This window comes from Bos taurus, chromosome 7, assembly GCF_002263795.3.
Source record: "Bos taurus isolate L1 Dominette 01449 registration number 42190680 breed Hereford chromosome 7, ARS-UCD2.0, whole genome shotgun sequence".
In the NCBI taxonomy this organism is placed as follows: Eukaryota; Metazoa; Chordata; class Mammalia; order Artiodactyla; family Bovidae; genus Bos; species Bos taurus.
In genome coordinates, this window is record NC_037334.1 from 3,497,653 (window position 1) to 3,522,981 (window position 25,329).

A 25,329-nucleotide genomic window follows, 5' to 3' on the forward strand; every position below is an offset into this window, starting at 1 on the left:
GCTTGAACATCTGGACGTTCACAATTCACATATTGTTGAAGCCTGGGTTGGAGAATTTTGAGCATTAGTTTGCTAGCATGTGAGATGAGTGCAATTGTGTGGTAGTTTGAACATTCTTTGGCATTGCCTTTCTCTGGGATTAGAATGAAAACTGACCTTTTCCAGTCCTGTGGCCACTGTTGAGTTTTCCAAATTTTCTGGCATATTAAATGACTACAGCCTGGTGTTAATCTCCTGGTTGTACGTTATGGAGCATCTGATCTTTATCTGAAGACTGGTTACTGAGATAAGCTTTAGAAACAAACTTAGAGTGTCCTTAATAACTTTATTAAATCTTTTATCAATATAACATAACAACAAGGAACTATTTCAGAAGTGAGTCTTAGTAAACACTAGACCTTAATTAACAAAACTAGAAACTTAGTTTAACAATTAACAAAACTTAACATTCAATTAAACATAATTTTTCATTATGAGGGCATTAACCCCGTAGCCAGGGAAGGCTTTAACCCATCAAATAAAAATCAGGTTTGTCAGGGAGCCGGGAAAAGCCAAGCGGCCGTCTTGGATTTCCCATAGCCCTAACGCTTTGATTTACAGCTACTGTTCACCCATTTTTAATTCCCCAATTCAGGAGTAGACTGTTGCCACGTTTTAAGGACATCAGGATAGCAAAAGTCTGACCGTGAGGGCTTTTTTTTTTTTTTTGTAGAAGCAGAATAAGCTTTGTATACATGTACTGTAATCTTAAATAATGTTTATTTAGTTTACCAAAGTAACAAAAGATTTTTAAAACAAATATAAACCACTTAAAGGCAAAGAAATTCATAATGTGTTATCAAAAACTGCTTTTTAAGAAAACTTTGTTCTCTTAACATAGAGAGTAGACTAAATTCCAGTCTGTTACCAGATAACAAACAGAATTTGTTTATCACTTAATCTTAGAAAAGTCTTTTCCATAAATCTTGAAGTAGCAGTATTCCGGCAAAGGCATCAGAGTGAAACCATAGAAGGCAGGTTTAAAATCTGATTAAATTGTAATTGACAAAGTAACCTGGTCGTTGCTGTGACTTGTAACACTTTAACATGATAACTAGAATTATAACTGACAACATTTTACCAGGACATACCAGATTTTCATGAATTTCACATAATTTCTAGGATATCTATATTAGTAACATCAACCATACAATATAATCTGAGAAGACTTATCACCCCTTCAACAGGACTTCCCATGTAATTTAACAGGTCCAATGAACCCAGGTAGCTTAATAGCTCCCTGGGATGTCTCAGGGGCCCTCTGAAGCATCCCAAAGTTAGCTAGAAATCAAGTTATTTAGGAAGTTTTGTCGATAAATATTGAAAGGGTTTATAATACTCAGTCAGATAGAATCATATAGATCATTGCAAAAAAATATATTCACTTAGCCAAAGTAACAAAGAAGATTTCAAAGGTAAACATAGAACAGATCACTTCAGAGGTAAAGAAACTTAAAATCCATTATCAAAGGCAGTTCAACATCTCAATAAAACTTGTATTTATGCCCAAAACTCTTCCCTTGGGGTCCACTTTCCATAAAACCTTCTTATCACTTTCTGTACCCATTACTCTGTTCTCCCATCCTGAAACTGCCATCTGTAAGTCAGAGCTACTTCCTTTTCCCTTCATAAAATGTAATTTCATTCCTCATACCTTCTTTACTGAAAACACACATCCTACTTTCCTTAAGCAACCAAGAACTGACCTTTATATTAGCATTCTATAGATTGGTGAACATAAATACCAGTGACAAATTCTAAAACAAATTTTAGAGAACATCTCAGGATGGCATCAAACATTATTCAATAATAGTCCAAAATCACTAGTTTCTCTGTAAGAGGAAGTTAGTGTTCAGTAATGAATGTTTCAGAATCTTATTTTATTTGGAAATGACCTAGCTATTCAATAAACTTCCATCACTTAGTTTAGCACAACCCTAGAAATTCAAGTTACCCCATTCTGAAGAGACTGTTTTAGACAGACATTTCTGCTGCTGCTGCTGAATCGATTCAGTCGTGTCCGACTCGGTGCGAACCCATAGATGGCAGCCCACCAGGTTCCCCCGTCCCTGGGATTCTCCAGGCAAGAATACTGGAGTGGGTTGCCATTTCCTTCTCCAATGCATGAAAGTGAAAAGTGAAAGCGAAGTCGCTCAGTCGTGTCCGACCCTTCGAGACCCCATGGACTGCAGCCTACCAGGCTCCTCTGCCCATGGGATTTTCCAGGCAAGAGTACTGGAGTGGGGTGCCATTGCCTTCTCCAAAACAGACATTCCTAAAGTATAATTATTCTAAATAATTTAACTAAAAGCTCTTGTCTCATTTATATTTTTATTTTTTAAAAGTTTCTTCAGTCAAGTTACTTTCCTTGCTGACAAACTTGTAACAGATATAACAATATAACAATATTTAACTTATAATAAACCTAGGCACAATGAAAATACTATGCTTAATGACTCTTAGACATGTCTATATTAGATTAGAAAAAAAACATTAATACTAGATATTTAATACTGAAAATTCCCCAGTTCACGTAAACCTGAAATTCATTTAGGTTAATTTCTCTTGTATTTAAGATTGTCTGATTTGTAAGCGCTTACTTTTCTTTAGGCCAATTAAGTTAGAACTCATTTACAACTTCAGCAGTATTATTTAAAAAAAAAAAAAAGACACACACTGAGACATACATAAACCCAGACAGACAGACAGAGATTTCATAGTTTTCCACTGAGATTTAAAATGTCTCTTTGACCCCTTATTTTTTGTTTTTTTATTTTTGTTTGGCTTGAAGTGCTAATTTGCCCAAGGCTGAGGCATCAGGTAAAATGGGCTGTGTATTTCAAGGACATGGAAAGGGTTAACTTCAAGCTTTTCCCTAGACAGCCTTTTATCAAGCTAGTTGTTTTTAACTGCATATGCAAAAAGACTGGTTTTGCAGTTTAGAAGAAAAAAAATTTCATTTTAACCAGTTTTCTCCAGAGTCTAAAGAATATCATGGCCATCCTGTGTCAAAAAGTCATCTTTCCTTTCTATAAACTACAGACCAAATAGTGCTCAAATTGACTCTGATATCAGGGGCAGATCAGCTGATAAAAATCTTGGATTGTCCCTCTGGTGGGAAGTGAGGTCTTTGTTCCATTAGAAGAATCTGAGGGATTAAGGGAATTTGAAGGGGGGAGGCTTGGTCCTTCCCTACTCTTAGCAGTAGTTAGAAGAGAATTCTTTAGGATGTTCAGGAGTGGGGAACACTTGGTTCCCTCCCCACCTGAGAGATAAGCATACATAGAGGAGAGTTTTTGATCCTTCAAGCTTTTGAATATAGAAGAAAGACCTGGACCAAAGGGAACCTTAGAATCCTTTCTTAGAGATCATGTGGATATGCAAGGTCAAGTAGGGGTCATCTAGGAAATCTGATGGAGAGAGACAGAAGGGGACAGATGATAGGAAGGCAACAGAAAGACACATGCGGCATGAGCTCCTCAAATCTGGATTCTGACTGAGGACCATGAAGGACTGAATACAAGGAAATTCTGAGTCCTTTCCCTGCTTTTGGCAAAAGATAGTATGTTACTCAGGGGCCATTTTTGGGGGCCCCCCAGTTTTTATTGGGCCAGGCCTTTTGCAGTGTCTCCAGTTTCTGAGAATGTAGCCAAGGGGTGAGTCTGAGAGAGGCTCCTGAGACGTACCAGAATCCACTCTTAGCCTATCTGCCGTAGGATGCGGGTACTGAGAGACCCTGGCTGACAGAAAAGCATCCCTTTTGTTCCAGCGATCTCTCTGTGTGACTAATGGCACAAAAATGGCCAACTATCCCAAGTTGCATCCGACAGCAAGAGGTGACCCCTGAGAACCATGTGACCTGGGCAGAGAAAGACAGCACCTGTGACCTGGGCAGAGACAGATAGAGACTCCTGGGAGCAACCGGGTGACTCACTCTTTGGCGATTCCCTGAAACGTGGAAGCCATTCTGGGGATGGCTCAGAGGCAACACCTAGGCTCCTGTAAATCAATCTAGACTGAAAGGGAAAGAAGTGAAAGTGACAGGAAGAAGGCTGAGGAATCTGCCTTATGAGCGTATTAGGGAGGCGGTGGCCAGGGGACAATGCTCTCCGTTTTCCTTCAATCACTATGTGCCTGACATGGCATACGGAAATTGTCTTGCTGCGGGCAGATGCCCTTGTGGCCTGTGTTCTGTGTCCCCCTTATCCTCACACGAGAGTCTTCATGTGTCAGGCTCCCTAATGGCTTTTAAGTGCCTGATCCGAGCCCACACAAAATTGGTTGGCCTAGTCCTCAGTTGGAAAGAAGACACAGGAGAGACCCTCACCCGTTCAGGCAGCAGCTACTGGGGTGCAGTGAACAGTGGGGCCTTTGGAACACACCAGAGGGAAACCCTGGCCAGAGTTCTTCAGTTGCTTCCACAGCACTTGCCTGTTTGCAGAGGGTCCCTATGAGAAAGAAGAGAGGAGGTGGGGGAAGAGGCCCCAAGGTCCCCATATGGGCCACCAAAAATGTTATGGTCCGGATGTGGGTCAGAAAAGAATTTCCAGACATGAGATAGAATGAGAAGGAAATAAAGTTTATTAGAGTGGGAAACGCTGTTAGAACAGTGGGGCAGCTCAAGGGAGAACCGACCTTGAACAGGGGTCCTTAGTTCACTTTTATACTCAGGGTACAAGGAGTGGGATGGTGTCTTGACGGTTATTTGCTGATTGGATGAGGCACTTATACTGGTTGGAGGGAAGAGTAAGGAAATACCTTCTCCCTATGGGGTAAGAGGGGAGACAAGTTATAATGCTTAGGAGGACCTGAAATCTGTTAACAGTTACAACATGGGGGAGAGAAGGATGATAAGAGTCTGATTTTTCTGTTCCTGCATTTCAAGACCCTCCCTGGTTTTATCTGCTCTTTCAACCTTGGGTCACCACAGATGCCATGATCTTAGTTTTTTTTAATGTTGAGTTTTAAGTCAGCTCTTTCATTCTCCTCTTTCACTTTCACCAAGAGGTTCTTCTTTGGAAAACTGGAATGGAAACTGACCTTTCCAGTCCTGTAACCACTCCCAAGTTTTCCAAATTTGCTGACAAATATTGACAGCAGCAATTTCACAGCATCATATTTTAGCTCAGCTGGAATTCCATCACCTCCACTAGTTTTGTTTGTAGTGATGCTTCCTAAGGCCCACTTGACTTCACCCTCTAGGATATCTGGCTCTAAGTGAGTGACACACCATCGTGGTTATCCAGGTCATGAAGACCTTTCTTGTATAGTTCTTTTGTGTATTCTTGCCACCTCTTATTAATCTCTTCTGCTTCTGTTAGGTCCTTACTGTTTCTATTTTCTTGAGATTTCTAGTCTTTCCCATTCTATTGTTTTCCTTTATTTCTCTGCATTGTCCACTTAAGAAGCCTTTCTTGTCTCTCCTTGGTATTCTCTGGAATTCTGGCATTCACTTGGGCATACCTTTACCTTTCTCTCTTGCCTTTTGCTTCTCTTCTTTCCTCATCTATTTGTAAAGACTCCTCAAACAACCACTTTGCCTTTCTTTTTCTTGGGGATGGTTTTGGGCACTGCCTCCTATACAATGTTAGAAACCTCTGTTCATATTTCTTCAGGTACTCTACCATATCTAATCCCTTGAAATTATTCATCAGCTCCACTGTATAATCATAAAGGATTTGATTTAGGTCATATCTGAATGGCCTAGAGGTTTTCCCTACTTTCTTCCATTTAAGTCTGAATTTTCAAATAAGGAGCTCCTTTTTGGCTTCAAAGACTATAATTATTCTGATTTTGGTGTTGGCCATCTGATTAGGTCCATGTGTAGCATCATCTCTTGTGTTATTGGAAGAAAGTGTTTGCTATGACCAGCATGTTCTCTTGGTAAAACTCTGTTAGCATTTGCCCTGTATCATTTTGTACTCTAAGGGCAAATTTTCCTGTTACTCCAGGTATCTCTTGACTTCCTACTTTTGCATTCCAATCCCCTGTGAAGAAAAAGACATCTCTTTTGGGTGTTAGTTCTAGAAGTTAGACAAGGCTGTGGTCCTAGTGTGATTAGATTGACTAGTTTTCCGAGTGTATGGTTTCAGTGTGTCTGCCCTCTGATGCCCTGTAGGTCTTCATAGAACTGTTCAACCTCAGCTTCTTTAGCATTAGTGATTGGGACATAGATTTGGGTTACTCTGATGTTGATTGGTTTGCCTTGGAAATGAACCAAGATCATTCTCTCATTTTTGAGATTGTATCCAAGTACTGCATTGTTGAATATGAGGGCTACTCCATTTCCTCATGAAGGATTCTTGCCCACAGTAGTAGTTATAATGGTCATCTGAATTAAATTCACCCATTTCTGTACTATGTTCAGTGATTCCTAAGATGTCAATGTTCACTCTTCCATCTCCTGCTTGACTATGTCCAATTTATCTTGATTCATGGACCTAACAATCCAGGTTTCTATGCAATATTGTTCTTTACAGCATTGGACTTTACTTTCACCACCAGACACATCCATGACTGCATGTTGTTTCCTCTTTGGCTCTGCTGCTTCATTCTTCCTGGAGCTGTTAGTAACTGCCCTCTGCTCTTTCCCAGTAGTATACTGGACACCTTCTGACTTGTGGGGCCCATTTTCTGGTGTTAAATATTTTTTCCTTCTATACTGTTCATGGGGTTCTCTTGGCAAGAGTACTGGAGTGGGTTGCCATGGCCTCCTCCAGTGGACCATGTTTTGTCAGAACTCTCCACTATGATCCATTGGTCTTGAGTGGCCCTGCCCAGCATGGCTCATAGCTTCATTGAGTTATGCAAACCCCTTCACCACGACAAGGCTGTCATCCATGAATGGGTCAAAAATTATGTAACATCCTCAAATAAAACTCAAAAATATGCAATACTGTCATGGAGAAAAAACATGGAGACCTAAATATAGGGAGACCTAAATAAGACCAAAATAAAAGGAGAGCTATATGATGGTAATGGACTATTAAAATCAATAATGTTAGATAATATTTTTTCCCAAGTAGATTTAAGGATTCAAAGAATCCCATCAAAGTCTCAGCATTTTTATTTATAAGTTGTCATGATGACTATTATTCATTTGAGTTGAGCATAGCCAAGACAGTTGAACAGGAACTTACAGAAGCCACTATGGAAGATGGTATGGAGATTCCTTTTAAAACTAGGAATAAAACCACCATATGACACAGCAATCCCACTGCTAGGCATATACCTTGAGGAAACCAGGGTTGAAAAAGACACATGTATCTCATTGTTCACTGCAGCACTATTTACAATAGCTCAAACATGGAAGCAACCTAGATGCCCATCAACAGATGAATGGATAAAGAAGTAGTGGTATATATACACAATGGAATATTGTAAGTGGCTCAGTCGTGTCCGACTCTTTGCGACCCCATGGACTGTCCATGGAATTCTCGAGGCCAGAATACTGGAGTGGGTAGCCTTTCCTTTCTCCAGGGGATCTTCCTAACCTAGGAATTGAACCAGGGTCTCCTGCATTGCAGGCGGATTCTTTACCAACAGAGCTATCTAGGAAGCCTCAATGGAATATTACTCAGCCATAAAAAGGAACGCATTTGAGTCAGTTCTGATGAGGTTGATGACCCTAGAACCTATTATACACAGTAAAGTGAGTCATAAAGAGAAAGATAAATATCATATTTTAACACACATATATGGAATCTAGGAAAATGGTTCTGAAGAATTTACTTACAGGGCAGCAATGGAGAAACAAACACAGAGAATATATTTATGGACATGGTGAGAGGGGAGGAGAGGGTGAGATGTATGAAAAGAGTACATGGAAACTTACATTACCATATGTAAAATAGATTGCCAACGAGAATTTGCTGTGTGGCTCAGGAAACTCAAATAGGGGCTCTGTATCAACCTAAATGGGTGGGATAGGGAGGGAGATGGGAGGAAGGTTCAAAAGGGAGGGGATATATGTATACCGATGGCTGATTCATGTTGAGGTATGACAGAAAACAAAGTTTTGTAAAGCAATTATCCTTCAATAAAAAATAAAGAAAGAACTTACAGAAGGATACTTATTCTACCTTACCAAGATTGTTTCCTGCTATATTAACAAAGGGTGGTATTTGTGACCCTATTCCTTGCTGCAACCTGCCTCCATACCTGTTGCAGATTCTTCCTTTCTTTTCTTTTGCTTTTCCCCATAATGCTTATTTTCTAAAATGCTATATAATTTTGTTCATGACTTCTTATCTACTCAATCTCTCTGTTAGGGAAAGCATACTGACTGAAATCGCCCAGCTTGGCCAGGCACCACAGTAACCATTTGCATGAGTTATTTCACGACAGGAGGAGGTCCTAGTAAAGAATAGCAACTAATCAGCCACCACCAACCAGAATTCGGGAAAGGTCAAAAGGAAACACCACATGTCCGATCATCTTCCAGAATCCTTCTCCCTGGTATCCATCTTGGCTGAGGAACGTGTACAGCACCAGGAAGGACTCTGAGTCAGAATAATTGGCCAAAGACAACCTGGAAAGTAATCCCCCATTACCATAATGCTTGAGACTGTGAGCCACGTGGCAGAGCAGTCCTCCTGGGTTCCCTTACCCTACTGCTCTCTGGGGGGCTGGGGTGTGGGGTCAGGATACTTTTTCCAATAAAGTCTCTTGCTTTGTGAGCATGTGTGTCTCCTTGGACATATCGTTTCCGAGTGTTAGACAAGAGCCCTTTTTTGGGCCCTGGAAGGGGTTTCCCTTCCTGCAACACCTCCTTCCCCGTCCCCTGACCCAGAAAAAAGTTCTCCAAAGCAATGATCTCTGTTTTGCTCACTGAGGTAGGGCTTATCTCCAACAGGTGCTCAATATACTTGTTGAAAGACTGAAGAGAAAATAGGTTTGCTCTTGTCAGTTGTCTACTTGCCTTACTATCATTTACAAAGATGCAGAGCTACACATACTATCCTGGCAAAACTGTTTCCTCCCGTTAGAATCAGGAACCCACGACCCAGCGGCCCAGGAAGCACCAGCATTAGCTCAGAATGCGTCTGGTAATGGGACAGACTCAGCCCGGCCTCTCCTGGCAGACAGTTACGAAGAACTACACTTCCCAGAATCCTTGGGTCCTGGTGTGGACTACATTTCCCAGAGGGGATAGCGCTAGCCCCTGAGGGTCCCGGACCTGCGTGGGTTTTGCCGCTGGCGTGAAAGGCCTCCCGGCGTGAGGCCGACCCAGGCAGCACCTCGGACAAGTCCCTACCTGAAGCAGTTGTCTGGCCGTGTCAGTTCCGGAGCGTAACACTTGCTGCCCGTGGAACCCCCGGAGGCCCGGGCGAGGTGAGCGGTGGAGTGTCGGCGGGATGCAGGAGGGAGGACCGGGCCTCGGGAGGATGCTGCGTCGGGGCGCGGGACAGAGGCCCAAGAGGCGAGAGCGGGTTCTTCGTGGGTGCCGGCAGGCCGTGGGCGGAGCGCCACCGGCTCTGTCTTCTTGGCACCACCGCCTCCCACAGATGTGCCCTGAACGCCGCAAGTCGGGCACTTCCTCCCCATTCGCCGGGTTCTGCCACCCTGCTGCTTTCTCCCGACCTGTTCCCAGCGAGCTACCTGCCTGGCTCCTGCGGGCGTTTTAATTTGCTCCGGGCCGGCAGTGAATGTGAAGATAATTTCCTCCCTCTAGCATCGCCACTGCCCTCCTTAGTGAAAGGCTCGTTTTGCGTGAGAAGTGAGTCACTGGTTTTCCCCAGTGGCAGAATCAGGACTGGAATCCCGATCTTCGGTCGTCTGTGCCTCCTCCCTAAAGCCTGCTCCCCGCTTTAGGAGAGCTGATGTGTTCCCTTCCGGAAGCAGGTTTTCTAGAAAAATCTGGAAATTGTTTCTTTGGCAGGAGGGGGAGGAGTTGGGTGGGAAGACTTGCGTGGAGAAAAGTTGTCACGTGCATGCAGGGAGGTTAAAGCATGTGCTCTGTGGCCAGCTGTGGTTGGAATCCTGGTACCACCCTCCCTTGGCTGTGTGGACTGGGGTAAGTTGCTCCCACTCTGCCCTCAGTGTCCTGATCTATAAAATGGGGGATTGACAGTGCCAACTGTGCTCAATGATGCATTCAGTGCCTGACACTTGGTGAGGCTCAAGGAGCTGCTACTACTGCTGATAGAGTCCTAGGACCTTTTCCTCTGAGTCAGGGAGAGAGCTGGGCCTGGAACAGGATGACCCAGCCCTTCTCTCTGGTGCTGTCTATTCCTAGGTCCTTCTCTGAGGGCACATGGTATCATTCTCCTTCTCTGTAAAGGTTTCAGAGCTGCTGATTCTAAGGGGTGGAAAGAGAAGGGGCTTCCTCCTGGCTCCCTTTTTCTTCTCTCAGATCTGACTTCTGGAGACTTCACCCATCCTCAAGGGAAACTGCTCATCAAAAGGATATGGCTGCCGAACAGAGGGAAGCAAGGTCTCAGGTGAGTTCATTGCCCTCTCAAGTCTTATAGACAAATAGATTTTTTTTTTTTAATCTTCAAACTGGAGTTCTCCCCCTAATACAATCTTCACCAGGATTTGGAGCCCATATCCTTTTCTCTTTGAAGAGCTGGCCCACAGAGGTGGATGGTGGATTCCATAGGGAATGTTCACTTCCAACCTTGCAATCCATATCTAGTGTTTCTCTTTTGTTTTCCTGGTATGCACTCTTTTATTCATTAATCTCAGCTCACCATGTGATTACTAATTAGACAGGTAAGATGCCACACGTCTCATATCACTTGAGGTCAGAACAAACATGAACACTTGGCAGCGTTCCTTTCTGGCCTGGCCCCTTTGCTCATTCCTGTCCCTCTCCCTACTCTTGGCCAGAAGGCTTTTCTTTTTCTTTCCACCCCTGAGAATCCTCATGCTATATTTCCCAGGTTTTTTCCCCAGTCCATAGTTTTTAGTTTTAACTTTCTGGATCATGTATCTTGCTTCTATCACTCTCTTGAAAGCTGATCTTGACCTACTATTTTCATCTTTATTCTGTGGAAATGAAGGTGGGGCCCCCATCCAGGTTAACCATGTCAGAGGGAACATAAATGGAGAGGCCTCTTGACTTCAAGAGCAGAGAGAAGACTCCTCAGGAAGTGGCAGGGAGGATCTTGTGGGATATCAGTAGTGGAGAGTCAAGGTATACAGGGTGTACAGTTAGAAGTGGGACTCTCAAGCCAGACAGCCAGGTTTGAACCCATATCCTCTGCTGTCATTTATAGGCCTTAGGCATCTGCATCTCTCTGTGCCTCAGTTTCCTCAGCTGTAGAATGAGAATAACAGCCATGCCTGCCTGCCTCATAGGGTAGATGAGAGGACCACGTGAAATTACAGCATGAAAGTGTTTTAATCGGGGCTGGGCACATCAGAGACGTTCAGTAGGTGGTGGTTGTGGTAGCTGAACAGTATCATTCTAGTCCACGATACTATTACTGTTGGCAGATAGAAATGACTATACAGTGTTTTTCAGACCCAGAAAATACTGTCAGTTTTTACTCATTTTCATCTAACAATAATATTGATACTTAATGTTGCTAGGGAATATCCCGAGGGCTTTACCTTTGTTCTCACTCTCATAACAGCGCAGCAGTTATTACCCCATTTTACATATGAGGGAACTGATGCTCAAAGAAGTCCAGTGACCTGAAATCAAACCCAGGTATGTCTGGCCTCTCAGTTCATGCTGGTTATTGTCCAGCCGTTCCTCTGGTGCATTTCTCAGAATGCAGAGTAGGCCCAGACCCTGTGTTACCAGAGCTCTGTGATGTGTGATGTTGTATGTCATCTGAAGCCACGAAATGTGGTGATTGATCTTCTGAGGCAATGGCTAGGACCTGCCTTTGTATATTAGAGCTGCTTGGCTTTCACATTCCATTCCAGCAAAGTCAAGCTGCTCTCTTGCCCAGAATCTTCTCCGTCCCTATATGACATTTCTCCCTAACCTCACATGCTGCGTGGACTTGTATGTAAAACTCAGTAACGGGATGTTTTAGGGTCAGAGAGAGAATATACCAAGTGCTGTGTTAAAAGGAGACTAGTTATCATCCTGTCTCTGCCATTAATAAAGTATGTGACTTGGAATCCTAACTGCCCTGGATCTTGTGTTCCTTGTCTCTAAAATAAGGGTAAATGGAAATGATGTGTGGTCATATTCAGCTACACATTTTCTTTTGTTGTTCAAATTTATGCACTTTTCTTGTCTGTTAGTTAGATTGTAAATTCTTTGACAGCAAAGAATTGCTGTATTCCTCACCAATATTAATTTATTGCCTCATCTTACCATACAAATATTGCATAATTGTGGCAAAAAACTTTACAGAGAATAAAATATGCACATATATATGTGCATATGTATATATGCTTGTATATGTACATATGTGCATATAGGTGTGTATGTGTGTGTGTTTGTGTATATATTTTTTCCATATATGCAGAAAAAAACCCACCATCTGGAGATAATTGCTGTGAGCCATTTGTTATGTGTCTCTCAGCATTATTTTCTATGTACATATTTAATTTTTTTCAAAAATGGGAACAAGCTACACATACTGATACATATTCTGCTTTTTGTAATTAACATTATCATGAATGTCTTTTTAAGTCAACATTATTGACTTATATCATCAGTTTTAATGATTGCCTAGTACTTTATATTGATGTGATAATAGGTAACATCTGAACCTTTAATATAGGCTTGGTATGGTTTTAAGTACATTGTGTGCAGTATTTCAATTATTTACTAATTATTTGGTAGATTTTGAGAGGCCTTTTACAGAGTGGTTAAGAATGGAGCCTTAGACATGTACCTGAAATTGGAATCCCAGCACTACCACTGACCAGCTTTATGACTTTAGACAGATGTCTTCCCCTCTCTGTGAGTTCTCCTGTGTAAAATGAGGATAATAATAGTACCTTCTTCTCAGGGTTGTCATGAAGATAAAAGATTTACACTAAAGGTTAATATAAAGCTCTAAGAAAAGTACTTGGCCTGAAGAAAGCATTCAGTAAATGATAGCTACTTTAATTGCCACTATTGTCCTCAGGCTTCAGAGAGCACACAGATAATGCCTTAAATCATGTAACCCAGCCTCTGTCAATGATTATTTAGGTTGTTTCCATTTCTTTGCTCTTACTAACACCATGATAAATGTCCTTGTGTGTGCATTTTTTTGCGTGGTTCATTGTCAAACAAATACAGTAGTTTGGAGACTTAAAGAGTATAAACATTTTAACGCTCTTAATATGTTTTATTGAATTGCCTTAAGAAAGATTATTCTAACAAACATTCCTACTAATGGCCTTAATACCTCCACACATCTCTGTGGTTAACACAGGGCATGGTTCAGACTTCATGCTACTCAGTATATATTTGTCACAAATCAAGTGTTCATTAAACTAGTGACTTGAACCTTTCAGAACCTAGAATAATATAGAAGCGTTTCATGGTAACCTGACTACTTCCCATTGCTGCTGCCTTCACCCTGTGTGATGGGTGGTCCTGGGTGAGCTAGGATGGCTTGTCTCTACAGGTGTCAGTGACGTTCGAAGATGTGGCTGTGCTCTTTACACGGGATGAGTGGAGAAAACTGGCTCCTTCTCAGAGAAACCTGTACCAAGATGTGATGCTGGAGAACTATAGTAACCTTGTCTCATTGGGTAAGGAAATTTCCTCTGATCGGAAATTGGAATAACTCAGCACCCAAATCCCTGGATAAAAGCCATGGATCATCAAAATTTCAGCTGAATTTTGCCTTAGCAGTGTACAAATTGGATCTCCAAAAATAAATCTGAAAAATTTGGCCTCATACGCATGGATGCCTCGTGCCTCATGGATGGGACAGTCTACAGAGCTGCACATTAGAAATTCCCTCATAGTTCAAGCCGTTCCCACTATGACGTGTTTGCTCATTTCTAAGCAGAGAGCGTCCTTCAGCCCCCTTCTTTGACCCACCACTTGCCTTCCCCCGTTTTCTTTTCCAGCCAGATAAACACCATATAATCCATATTTTAAAGGGAGCTAGATAGTGTCTTCTCATTTTAAACAAGCTACCTGTTACAGAATCCTTTCCATAGGTACCTGTTTATAGATATCAGTCTGGACATCTCACATACTTCTTTTTCTACAGAAAGCTAATGGTACCCTATTTCAGGGCTGCATGCTCATTGTGTTTCCCTAACATGTAACTAATTATTCCATCATTAGGTTCTACAAGTCCCTTGCTTTTTTCCCTAACCCGCTCCTTTACATCACAGGGGCATAGCTTGAGCACCCCACAGAAGCTCTTTGCCTCATCCTCTCAGTTTCCACTCAGAACCAGTTACCTCTTTGTATCAAGAGTGAGTTTGTTGTTGTTTTTATTTTTTTGTCCTTTTTTTTTTTTGCTGTGAGCAGGACTCCCATTTTCCAAACCTGAAGTGATCTCCCTGTTGCAGCAAGGAGAAGATCCCTGGAAGGTAGAGAAAGAAAGCCCTGGAGATTCCTCTCTAGGTGAGTGGGTGGGGAATCTCTGCAAGCAGCAGTCTGGTAAATGAGTGGATGTGTGACTTGGAGATGTTGGTCAGTGAACTTTCTCCAGGTTCTCAGTCCTCAAGAAATGATGGAGAAGGAATGCTAAGGCCCCCAGTCACAAGCGTCCTCTTTTTCTCTTACAGTTACTTCACAGGTGAATCTCTCAGGATCTTTTTTCTTATTCTTTCCTGTTTGAGAGAAGGGCTACATTTTCATGTATTCATTCAGCAGACTTAGTGTATTTAAGGAACTGTAGCTGATTCATTCTGACTGAAGGCCAGCGTTACAGGAAAAGAAAGAGATGAGAAAGGAAATAGATTGGAAAGCCGGGTGGGGGCCACACTATGGGTGCTTTGGTACAGTTCTTAAAGATGAGAACTGTCTATGGCTGACTGGAAATCATTTAAGACTTTTCTGATAGTTTTATTTATTTGTTGGCTGTGTTTGCCTGGGCTGGGTCTTTGTTGCTGCGTGGGCTGCTGCTGGTTGCCGTGCTCAGGCTGCTCACCGCGCTGGCTTCTCTTGTTGTGGCTCCCAGGCTCTGGAGCACAGGCTCAGCAATTGAGGCTCATGGGCCAAGTTGCTCCTTGGCCTGTGGGATCGTCCTGGATCAGGGATTGAACCTGTGTCTCCTGTGTTGGCAGGCTTATTCTTTACCACTGAGCCACCAAAGAAGCCCCAATTCAAGAATTTTAAGTTGAAGAATTATATGGTCCTTGATATTTTGGAAAGACTGGTCTTGAGTCTGAGACACTTTAAACATCCTGAGGTGGGTTCCTGTGTTCGCACACAGCACCACAGTTAGAAAGAAGGAGCACTGGTGTGGGCTGAGCTCCAAGGCACGTGAGAAGCTAAAGCAAGTTACAGAGCATGATCATAACATGTCACCATTTACGGGTAAAGAAAATCACGTGGTGTTTGTCTACACGCATGCATGTGAAAGTAGCTCTGCTGCTGCTGCTGCTGAGTCGCTTCAGTCGTGTCCGACTCTGTGCGACCCCATAGACGGCAGCCCACCAGGCTCCGCCGTCCCCAGGATTCTCCAGGCAAGAACACTGGAGTGGGTTGCCATTTCCTTCTCCAATGCATGAAAGTGAAAAGTGAAAGTGAAGCCGCTCAGTCCTGTCTGACTCTGAGCGACCCCATGGACTGCAGCCTACCAGGCTCCTCCGTCCGTGGGATTTTCCAGGCAGAAGTACTGGAGTGGGGTGCCATTGCCTTCTCCAGAAAGTAGCTCAGTCATGTCCAACTCTTTGTGACCCCATGGATATACAATCCATGGAATTCTCTAGGCCAGAATACTGCAGTGAGTAGCCGTTCCCTTCTCCAAGGGATCTTCCCAACCCAGGGATTGAACCCAGGTCTCCCACTTTGCAGGAGGATTCTTTATACCAGCAGACCCACCAGGGAAGGCCCTGGTGTTATGCACGTTTGTCTACATGCATAATATGTGCTTAAGTGCTTAAAAAACGGTCAGGGGACACTAGTTATATGTGGATTGGGATCAAGAATGGGCATGATGAAAGGGGACTTTATTTACATTTAATTTTATTAGAATTTTCACAAAATATATCCATGAAGTCCTTAATTATGTAATTTGAATTTAATAAGAATAGTCACTTTGGAAACATTGTTGGGCTTAGAGTTGAAGTGAGAAAAAAACAGAGGTGGGAACCTTCTAGAGATTATTGAATAATGTAGGCAAGACATTACCTGGAAGAAGGCGTGTGCAGTGGGTTCAGGAGGAAAGAAGAGGGCCCCCTTTATTAAGGGTATATGATGAGTTCAGTGTGGGAAGGATTTCATTTGAGGTGTGAATGAAATATGGGTAGAGGTCAGCAGTGGACAATTATAGAAGGATTAGGGAGTTGGAACTCAGCAGGGAGGTCAGGGAGCCATCAGTGTGAGAGAAGCATCTAAAGCCTTGAGCTGAGTAGATGAGGGAATGGAGGAGAGGTCAGCATTCCAGGAAACCTCAACGTTCATGAGGTGGGTTAAGAAGGAAGATTCTGTGACTGAACCAGAGAAGTAGTCACCAGAGGAGAGAAATGGCAGAGGTGGCTGTCATGAAAATTGGGGACTGGCAGCTGTTGAATTGGGGAGGCTGGGGCTCTGGGAGAACCAAGTTCAAACCCTCATCCGCTGCTTTCCTGTCCCGTGATAAACAGTGGTGCAACCTTGGACAGAAGGACACAGGTCTTACCCTGGCAGAGCTCAGTTGAGGGGAAGACTAAGTGCACATAGGAGTGTGGAATGACAGATTCTGGTGGGGATCTTGGGGGAAGAGCCACAGGAACTCTGTGAGAATGTGGATCAGGAGGGGCAGTGTGGGCAGTGCTTCCCAAGGAAGGATACCTGGATATGAGAAGCATTCACAGGGTGAATGTAAGTCTGTGTAAGTCCAGAGAAAGGAAGCTGGTGTGTAAAGGTGGGAACAGGGATAAAGGGGAAGGGTCCAGATCCTGCTGAGGTGGGAGCCCTATCATGGGACCTGGTCTGTGCCTGAGAGCTGGTCACAGCCTCTGAGGAGTTGAAGTAGCGTGGCCACAGGCTCAGGCTTATATTCTGCAAGGATCAGCCTGCAACCAGTCTGGAGCCAGCTGGCATAGACGTGGTAGGACTTGTCTTAGGTTGTTGTCCGGTCCCGATGAATAAGTGGACCCATCAAGATGTGGAATTGGGGCCCACCAGACACTTCATGGCAAGTAGATGGGGAAACAGTGGCTGACTTTATTATTTTTCTGGGCTCCAAAATCACTGCAGATGGTGATTGCAGCCATGAAATTAAAAGACGCTTACTCCTTGGAAACAAAGTTATGACCGTCCTAGACAGCATATTAAAAAGCAGAGACATTACTTTGTCAACAAAGGTCTGTCTAGTCAAGGCTATGGTTTTTCCAGGGTCATGTATAGATGTGAGAGTTGGACTATAAAGAAAGCTGAGTGCCGAAGAATTGGTGCTTTTGAACTGTGGTGTTGGAGAAGACTCTTGAGAGTCCCTTGGACTGCAAGGAGATCCAACCAGTCCATCCTAAAGGAGATCAGTCCTGGGTGTTCATCGGAAGGACTGATGCCAAAGCTGAAACTCCAATACTTTGGCCACCTGATGCGAAGAGCTGACTCTTTGAAAAGACCCTGATGCTGGGAAAGATTGAGGGCAGGAGGAGAAGAAGGGGACGACAGAGGATGAAATGGTTGAATGGCATCACCAACTCAATGGACATGGGTTTGGGTGGACTCCAGGAGTTGGTGATGGACAGGGAGGCCTGGTGTGCTGCTGCACTTCGTGGAGTTGCAAATAGTTGGACACGACTGAGCGACTGAAGTGAGTGAGTGAGTGAGACGAGCTATGAGACAGGCTGTCTCAATTCCTAAGGTGCCCACACCTTTAGGAGAGTGCTTGCTTCCCCATCCAAGGTGAGATCTTTTGAGATCGGAACCAGACTTGGCTCTCTTTGTAACTGTCATTTGGGAGAAATATACTAATCTTGCGGGAACAGCTGAAGATGACCGCAAAATAAGCAGAGGACTCAGGCAGTAGGGAAGCAGTAGAGAGTTAGGAGAGGCATCAGCCCCACTGCCAGGCATGGGCTAAGCCTGGCATGGAAGATCAGAGGGAGAGAAGGAGGAATTGTTGCCCTTCCTTTCGCCTTGACAGCCTCTGATCCATGAGGAGTCTGCCTTTCTGAGTTAAGCTTTAGTTGGATTAAATTGAATGAAAGTACAACTGTCCAGAGCTGTCCAGAGAGATTTTGGAGCCAGAAAATAAAGTCTGTCACTATTTCTATTGTTTCCCCGTCTATTTGCCATGAAGTGATGGGACCGGATGCCATGATCTCAAGTTTTTTGATGTTGACTTTTAAACCAACTTTTTCACTCTCCTCTATAACCTTCATCAAGAGGCTCTTTAGTTCCTCTTCACTTTCTGCCATAAGGATGGTGTCATATGCATATCTGAGATTATTGATATTTCTCCTGGCAACCTTGATTCCAGCTTGTGCTTCATCCAGCCCGGCATTATGCATTATGTGCTCTGCATATAAGTTAAATAAGCATGGTGACAATATACAGCCTTGATATACTCCTTTCTCAGTTTGAAACCAGTCCGTTGTTCCTTGTCTGGTTCTAACTGTTGTTTCTTGACCTGCAAACAGGTTTCTCAGGAGGCAGGTCAGGTGGTCTGGTGTTCCCATGTCTTGAAGAATTTTCCACAGTTTGTTGGGATCCACACAGTCAAAGGCTTTAGCATAGTCAATGAAACAGATGTTTCTCTGGAATTCTCTTGCTTTTTCTATGATCCAACAGATGTTGGCAATTTGATCTCTGGTTCCTTTGCCTCAGACAAGTTTATTTGCATCATATTTTAGATTCCATATGTAAGTGATATAATGTGGTATTTGACTTTATCTTTCTGACTTACTTGACTTAGTATGATAATCTCTAGGTCCATTCCTGTTGCTGCAAATGGCATTATTTCATTCTTTTTAATGGCTGAGTAGTATTCCATTGTGTATATATACCACATCTTCCTTATCCTTCCATCTTTTGATGGACATTTAGGTTGTTTCTATGTCTTGGCTATTGTAAGTGGTGCTGCTGTGAACTTTCGGGTGTGTGTATCTTTTTGAATTACAGTTTTTTCCAGACATATGCCCAGGAGTGGGATTGCTGGATCATATGGCAACTCTGTTTTTAGTAGTTCTGAGGAACTTCCATGCTGTTTTCCATAGTGGCAGCACCAATTTATGTTTCCACCTACAGTATAGAAGGATCCCTTACCTCCACACCCTTTGCAGCATTCTTCCATCTATTTTAATCCCCTCATCATGTGTTATTTTCTCTCAGAGTCCTTATCAGTGCAAAATAGTCAGTACTTATTTATAATCTGCTCTGTCTCTGAATTATAAACTCCCTTGTGCTGGTTGTCTGTTCCATTTGTACCTATTTCCCCAATACCTAAAACAGTGCCTGGTCCACGTCAGTTTCCAGTTAATGAATGCATGAGTGACTTGCTTAGCCTAGTGGTGATGGAGACAGAAAGAAGGAAACCAGTTTCAGAGAGATTTAGGAGATAAAGGCAGCAGGAATTAAAGGTGGATTCAATGGATAAGGGATATTGAGTTGTCAGGGTTGCCTGCTTGGCTTGTGACTTGTTTAGGGATGGACACTGATACCATTCACTGAGATAGTGGTACTCTTCGGGGACTGATACTGATTGGAGTTTTTACTTTAGAGGGAATTTTGCCTTTTTTTTTTTTTTTTTAAAGCTTTCATTTTAAGATAATTGTAGATTCACATAAGAAGTATTGAAACTTTTGGCCAACCCAATAGATGGCAGCCCACCAGGCTCCGCCATCCCTGGGATTCTCCAGGCAAGAACACTGGAGTGGGTTGCCATTTCCTTCTCCAATGCATGAAAGTGAAAAGTGAAAGTGAAGTCGCTCAGTCGTGTCCGACTCTAGCGACCCCATGGACTGCAGCCTACCAGGCTCCTCTGTCCGTGGGTTGTAGACTCTGATCGGAGAAAGCAATGGTACCCCACTCCAGTACTCTTGCCTGGAAAATCCCATGGACGGAGGAGCCTGGAAGGCTGCAGTCCATGGGATCGCTGAGATGGGATCGCTGAGAGTTGGACATGACTGAGTGACTTCACTTTCACTTTTCATTTTCATGCATTGGAGAAGGAAATGGCAACCCACTCCAGTGTTCTTGCCTGGGAATCCCAGGGATGGGGGAGCCTGGTGGGCTGCTGTCTATGGCGTCGCACAGAGTCGGACACGACTGAAGCAACTTAGCAGCAGCAACCATATATTTAGTTCTGTTTTGTTTTTGTTTTTGGCCGTGCCACATGATTTGTGAGGTCTTAGTTCCCCGACCAGAGATTGACCCTGGCCCTTGGGCCCTCAGCAGTGAAAATGCTGAGTCCTAACCACGGACCCACCATGGAATTCCCCATTTAGCTCTTATTTAATTTCTTTCATCAATGTTTCATAGTTTTCATAAGACAAGTCTTGTACATATTTTGTTACATTTGTACTTAAGTGTTTTTGAGTAATTATAAATGGTACTATAAATACAAGTTCAGCGCCCATATGTCCATATTATGTAGATATGATACTGATTTTTGTATGTCTGTCTTTATCCTGTGACCTTCCTAAATGTCTTATAGTTTTAGAAAATGTTTTGTAGATTCTGAGGAATTTTCTTTGTACTGTTATCTACAAATAGAGACAGTTTTATTTCTTCCTTTTCAATTTGTATACCTTTTATTTCATTTTTTTTCCATGTTGTACTAAGTAGACTTTCAGTACTATCCTGATTATGAGTGGTGAGAACAGACATGGTTGCCTTATTCCAGATCTTAGGTATAAAGCATTCAGCCTTTCACTATTAAGTATAATGACGTGTGTGCTTAGTCGCTCAGTCATATCTGACTCTTTGTGAACCTATAAACTGTAGCCCATCCAGTTCATCTGTCCATGGAATTGTCTAGGCAAGAATACTGGAGTAGGTTGCCATTTCCTTCTCCAGGAGATCTTCCTGACCCAGAGATCGAACCCACATCTCTTCCATCTCCTGCATTGACAGGCAGATTCTTTACCACTGAGCTACTGGGGAAGCCCAAGTGTAACGTTAGCTCTAGGTTGTTGTGGATACTCTTTATCAGGTTAAGATATTTTTCTGGGATGGCAAATAACCTTCACTTCACCAGATTACAAATTACATTTATAACCTAATAATTAGAAAAGATTTAAGAGTTCACCAACCAAGGTAGGTGAACCTTGTTTCCTAATTGAAAAAATTTATGACACAGTTCATTTCAGTTGCTCAGTCATGTCCGACTCTTTGCAACCCCATGGACTGCAGCACACCAGGCCTCCCTGTCCATCACCAATTCCCGGAGTTTACCCAAACTCATATCCATTGAGTTGGTGATGCCATCCAACCATCTCATCCTCTGTCGTCCCCTTCTCCTCCTGCCCTCAATCTTTCCCAGCATTAAGGTCTTTTCAAATGAGTCAGCTCTTCGCATCAGGTGGCCAAAGTATTGGAGTTTCAGCTTCAACATCAGTCCTTCCAGTGAACACTCAGGACTGACCTCCTTTAGGATAGACTGGTTGGTCCAAGGGATTCTCAAGAGTTCTCCAGCACCACAGTTCAAAAGCATCAGTTCTGCGCTCAGCTTTCCTTATAGTCTAACCCTCATGTCCATACATGACTACTGGAAAACCATAGCCTTGACTAGATGGACCTTTGTTGGCAAAGTAATGTCTCTGCTTTTTGTATGCTGTCTAGGTTGGTCATAACTTTCCTTCCAAGGAGTAAGCATATTTTAATTTCATGGCTGCAGTCACCGTCTGCAGTGATTTTGGAGCCAAAAAAATAAAGTCAGCCATTGTTTCCACTATTTCCCCATCTGTTTGCCATGAAGTGATGGGACTGGATGCCATGATCTTAGTTTTCTGAATGTTGAGCTTTAAGGCAACTTTTTCACTCTCCTCTTTCACTTTCATCAAGAGGCTCTTTAGTTCTTCGCTTTCTGCTATAAGGGTGGTGTCATCTACATATCTGAGGTTATTGATATTTCTCCCGGCAATCTTGATTCCAGCTTGTGCTTCATCCAGCCCCGCATTTCTCAAGATGTACTCTGCATAGAAGTTAAATAAACGGGGTGATAATATACAGCCTTGACGTACTCCTTTTCCTATTTGAAACCAGTCTGTTGTTCCATGTCCAGTCCTAACTGTTGCTTCCTGACCTGCATACAAATTTCTCAAGAGGCAGGTCAGGTGGTCTGGTATTCCCATCTCTTTCAGAATTTTCCACAGTTTGTTGTGATCCACACAGTCAAAGGCTTTCACATAGGGAAATTCAAATGCTGCCTGTATATAAGATGCTACTAGTAAATAGTGTTAATTTCATTGGCTGTGAGATGTTTTGCTTTTTCTTGCTTTTTTTTAATGCCCTTTGAGAAATGTGTTTGGAAATATTTTCAGATGAGATGATGAGTTTGGGATTTGCTTTAGCCCATCTGATGGAGGAGGAGTGAAGCTTATATATGAAGTGTTGGTGGGTTTTGAAGCATTGTACAATTCTCTCTACTTTCATATATATTGAAATTTTTCCATAATAAAAAGTTATTTAAATTAACATTGCCAAAAACATTGTATATACCAGCATTTCTTTTTTCAGTAAGACAGAGGGTGTTCACAAATGTGCAGTACTTCCCAGCATACCAATTTTAATTCTCTCAGTCTCTGGTTCACAAGAAGCCTTGTGAAAGTGCCAATTAAAGTCACATTTTCGTTAAGATATAACTTTGAATCTGACTGATTATTGGATAAATCAGGGGAATGCTTTAGAAAATAAGGCCAAAAGCCTATTTTGGGTTTAAAAAAAAAAAAAAAAGATACTGATTCTGCCTTCAACCCTCATGCTTATCCCTTCATATAATATGGGGAAAGTTTTGTTAAATCTCCTGCCAACCCAGAAAAACCTCTCCAAAAGACAGAAAACATTGTCACTGTTGAATAAGAATTAAACTAGACTGCATAGGTAACCTGCTGATGAGATCACAAAACAGAAAAAAACCCACCCTTTTTTAGCGTAGTTGAGAATTACACGTTCTTGAGAATACGTGTTCTTGAGGTTAATTGTCATTTGTCTTCATCCTGGTGGCTCAGATGGTAAAGAATCTGCCGGTAGTGTGGGAGACCCGGGTTTGATCCCTGGGTTAGGAACATCCCGGGAGAAGGGAATGGCAACTCACTCCAGTAATTTTGCCTGGAAAATTCCATGGACAAAGGAGCCTGGCAGACTACAGTCCATGGGTCACAAAGAGTCCACATGACTGAGCGACTCACACTTCCACTTTCAAGGGCACTGACGACAGCACAGCTATACATTTTTTTGTATTTATCCTAAATGCACCAGGCAGTTGGGCTATATGTCCTAGTGATAAGAAAACTTCTAGTATCCTATGATGAGCAGATGGTGCCAGTTTGGAACTAGGCACTAGGCTAAACTTTCACTAGAACAGGAAGATAGTATCACGATATTTCTTGATGTTTATATTTCAAAGAGATGGCTCCCAAGCTTTTAAGAATTTTTAGTGCTGGTTTCTAATGCTAGCAGAGGCTTTACAAGTTTAAATACATATCAAAGCTATAGAGGAATGATTTACAAATAAAAGTTTTCTCAAAGAATATGCTAAGAAAAAGGGTGGGAAAGCACATATCTTTCCATTTTGACAAAAGGGAAGATTCAGTTTTTAAATTTCCACTAGCAAACTACTAATCCCCTAAAATCCTAGGAAACTGTAACTATTGCCTGAACATCTTTCCTGCCTATATCCTCCACTGTCTAAGGATAGTTTAGATACTCTTTAAAGCACACATTTGCTTCTGTTTCTATCTTTTATTTTCATTGTAGAAGTGATCACATTTTGCATTGATTGCACATTGAATTAATTTGTTTCTCATGTTAAACTAGGCTCCTGGAGGAAACAAAACATTTCTTTTTTTTCTTTTTCTGATGGTTAATAGGTTTTATTGTATTGGTTAAAATAATACTAAAAGAACCATACATTTAGAATGTAATGTGAACATTGCACTTGAAAGATTTTTCTGAACTTCAGACATGCTGTAGATCAAACATAACCTGCTGCTCTTCTTCATTTTAGCTCTTTTTAATGACCATTGAAATACACCATCTTTCAGTGTTTCCTTCAAATTTCTAATGTTTAAACGCATTTTTATATCTTTCTCAGTCTGAGGGAAAAGGCCATACCAATGCTAGGGATGCAATATGTGAGGTGGTGAGTCTACAGCAAGAGTCTGAGGAGGAGGATCCGGTCACTCCTAGTAGTGGAGGGGGCCCATTGCCACCCCTTCTTTTCATTACTGGATCCCTAGTGTCTTACAGAGCAGGAGTCCGGGTAGCAGGAGGTGAGTGGTAAGCTGCATGACAGGAGTGAGCAGCAGGAGAGCAAGGGAAGTTTCATCTGTATCTATAGCACCTCCCCATCGATAGCATTTCCCACCTGAGCTCTTAACTCCCGTCAGATCAGCTGTGGCATTAGATTCTCATAATAGTGTGAATGCTACTGTGAACTGTACGTGCAAGGGATCTAGACTGCTCACTCTTTATGAGAATCTAATGCTTGATCTGATGTGGAACTGAGGTGTTGATGCTTTTGCTGGGGGTGCGGGTGCAAATACAGATTATCCTTAGCAGAGAGGTTTGACTGCACAGAGACCATAATAAATCAATTGCTTGAAGACTGATATCAAAACCCTATCAGTGAGTGGCAAGTGACAACTAAGATGTATCTGGTGGCAGGCTTTATAGTGGTAAGTGAGTTGATGAATTGTACAGCTGCATCTAGTGGTGGGCTTTAAATCAGGATCTTACACTTATTTTAGTCCACGCATGGCCTGTCCATTATTTTATTTATCACTTCTATCCACATCTCTTTCCCTCGTTGCACACTTGTCTCAGTCACAGTTTTGATAAACCTACAAAGTAACCCTTGCCAAAATAAGTAAAAAACAAACATCACTGGAGAGCTTCTTTGAAAAGGGGGAAAGACACAATAATGAGACAGCAGAAGGCTTTAAGACTGCCAACAAAAATAAAGCTGTATTTAAAAGAAAATGGGGCTTCCTTGGTGGTCCAGCGGTTAAGAATTCACCTTACAACGCAGGGGACACTGGTTTGATCCCTGGTCCAGGATGATCCCACATGCTGCAGGGCAACTAAACATTTGCACCACAACTGCT

General features: G+C 42.6%; 1 protein-coding gene across 7 annotated transcripts in view; it reads left to right on the top strand.

The window, feature by feature from the left end:
• The first annotated feature begins 8,443 nt into the window (after positions 1-8,443).
• The window catches only part of ZNF93 (zinc finger protein 93), a 34,711-nt gene continuing 17,825 nt past the window's right edge, over positions 8,444-25,329 (top strand). For 2 of the 7 annotated variants that reach the window (XM_010806513.4, XM_059888494.1), the window contains exons 1-3: positions 8,444-10,481; positions 13,569-13,695; positions 14,432-14,527. In XM_010806513.4, coding sequence (XP_010804815.1) covers positions 10,449-10,481; positions 13,569-13,695; positions 14,432-14,527 — 256 coding nt within the window. In that variant the 5' untranslated portion in view covers positions 8,444-10,448. Of the gene's footprint in view, positions 10,482-11,621; positions 11,699-13,568; positions 13,696-14,431; positions 14,528-15,192; positions 15,318-25,329 lie in introns of all 7 variants that reach the window. The other 5 variants (XM_024994734.2, XM_024994735.2, XM_059888495.1 and 2 more) reach the window with 5 other exon arrangements.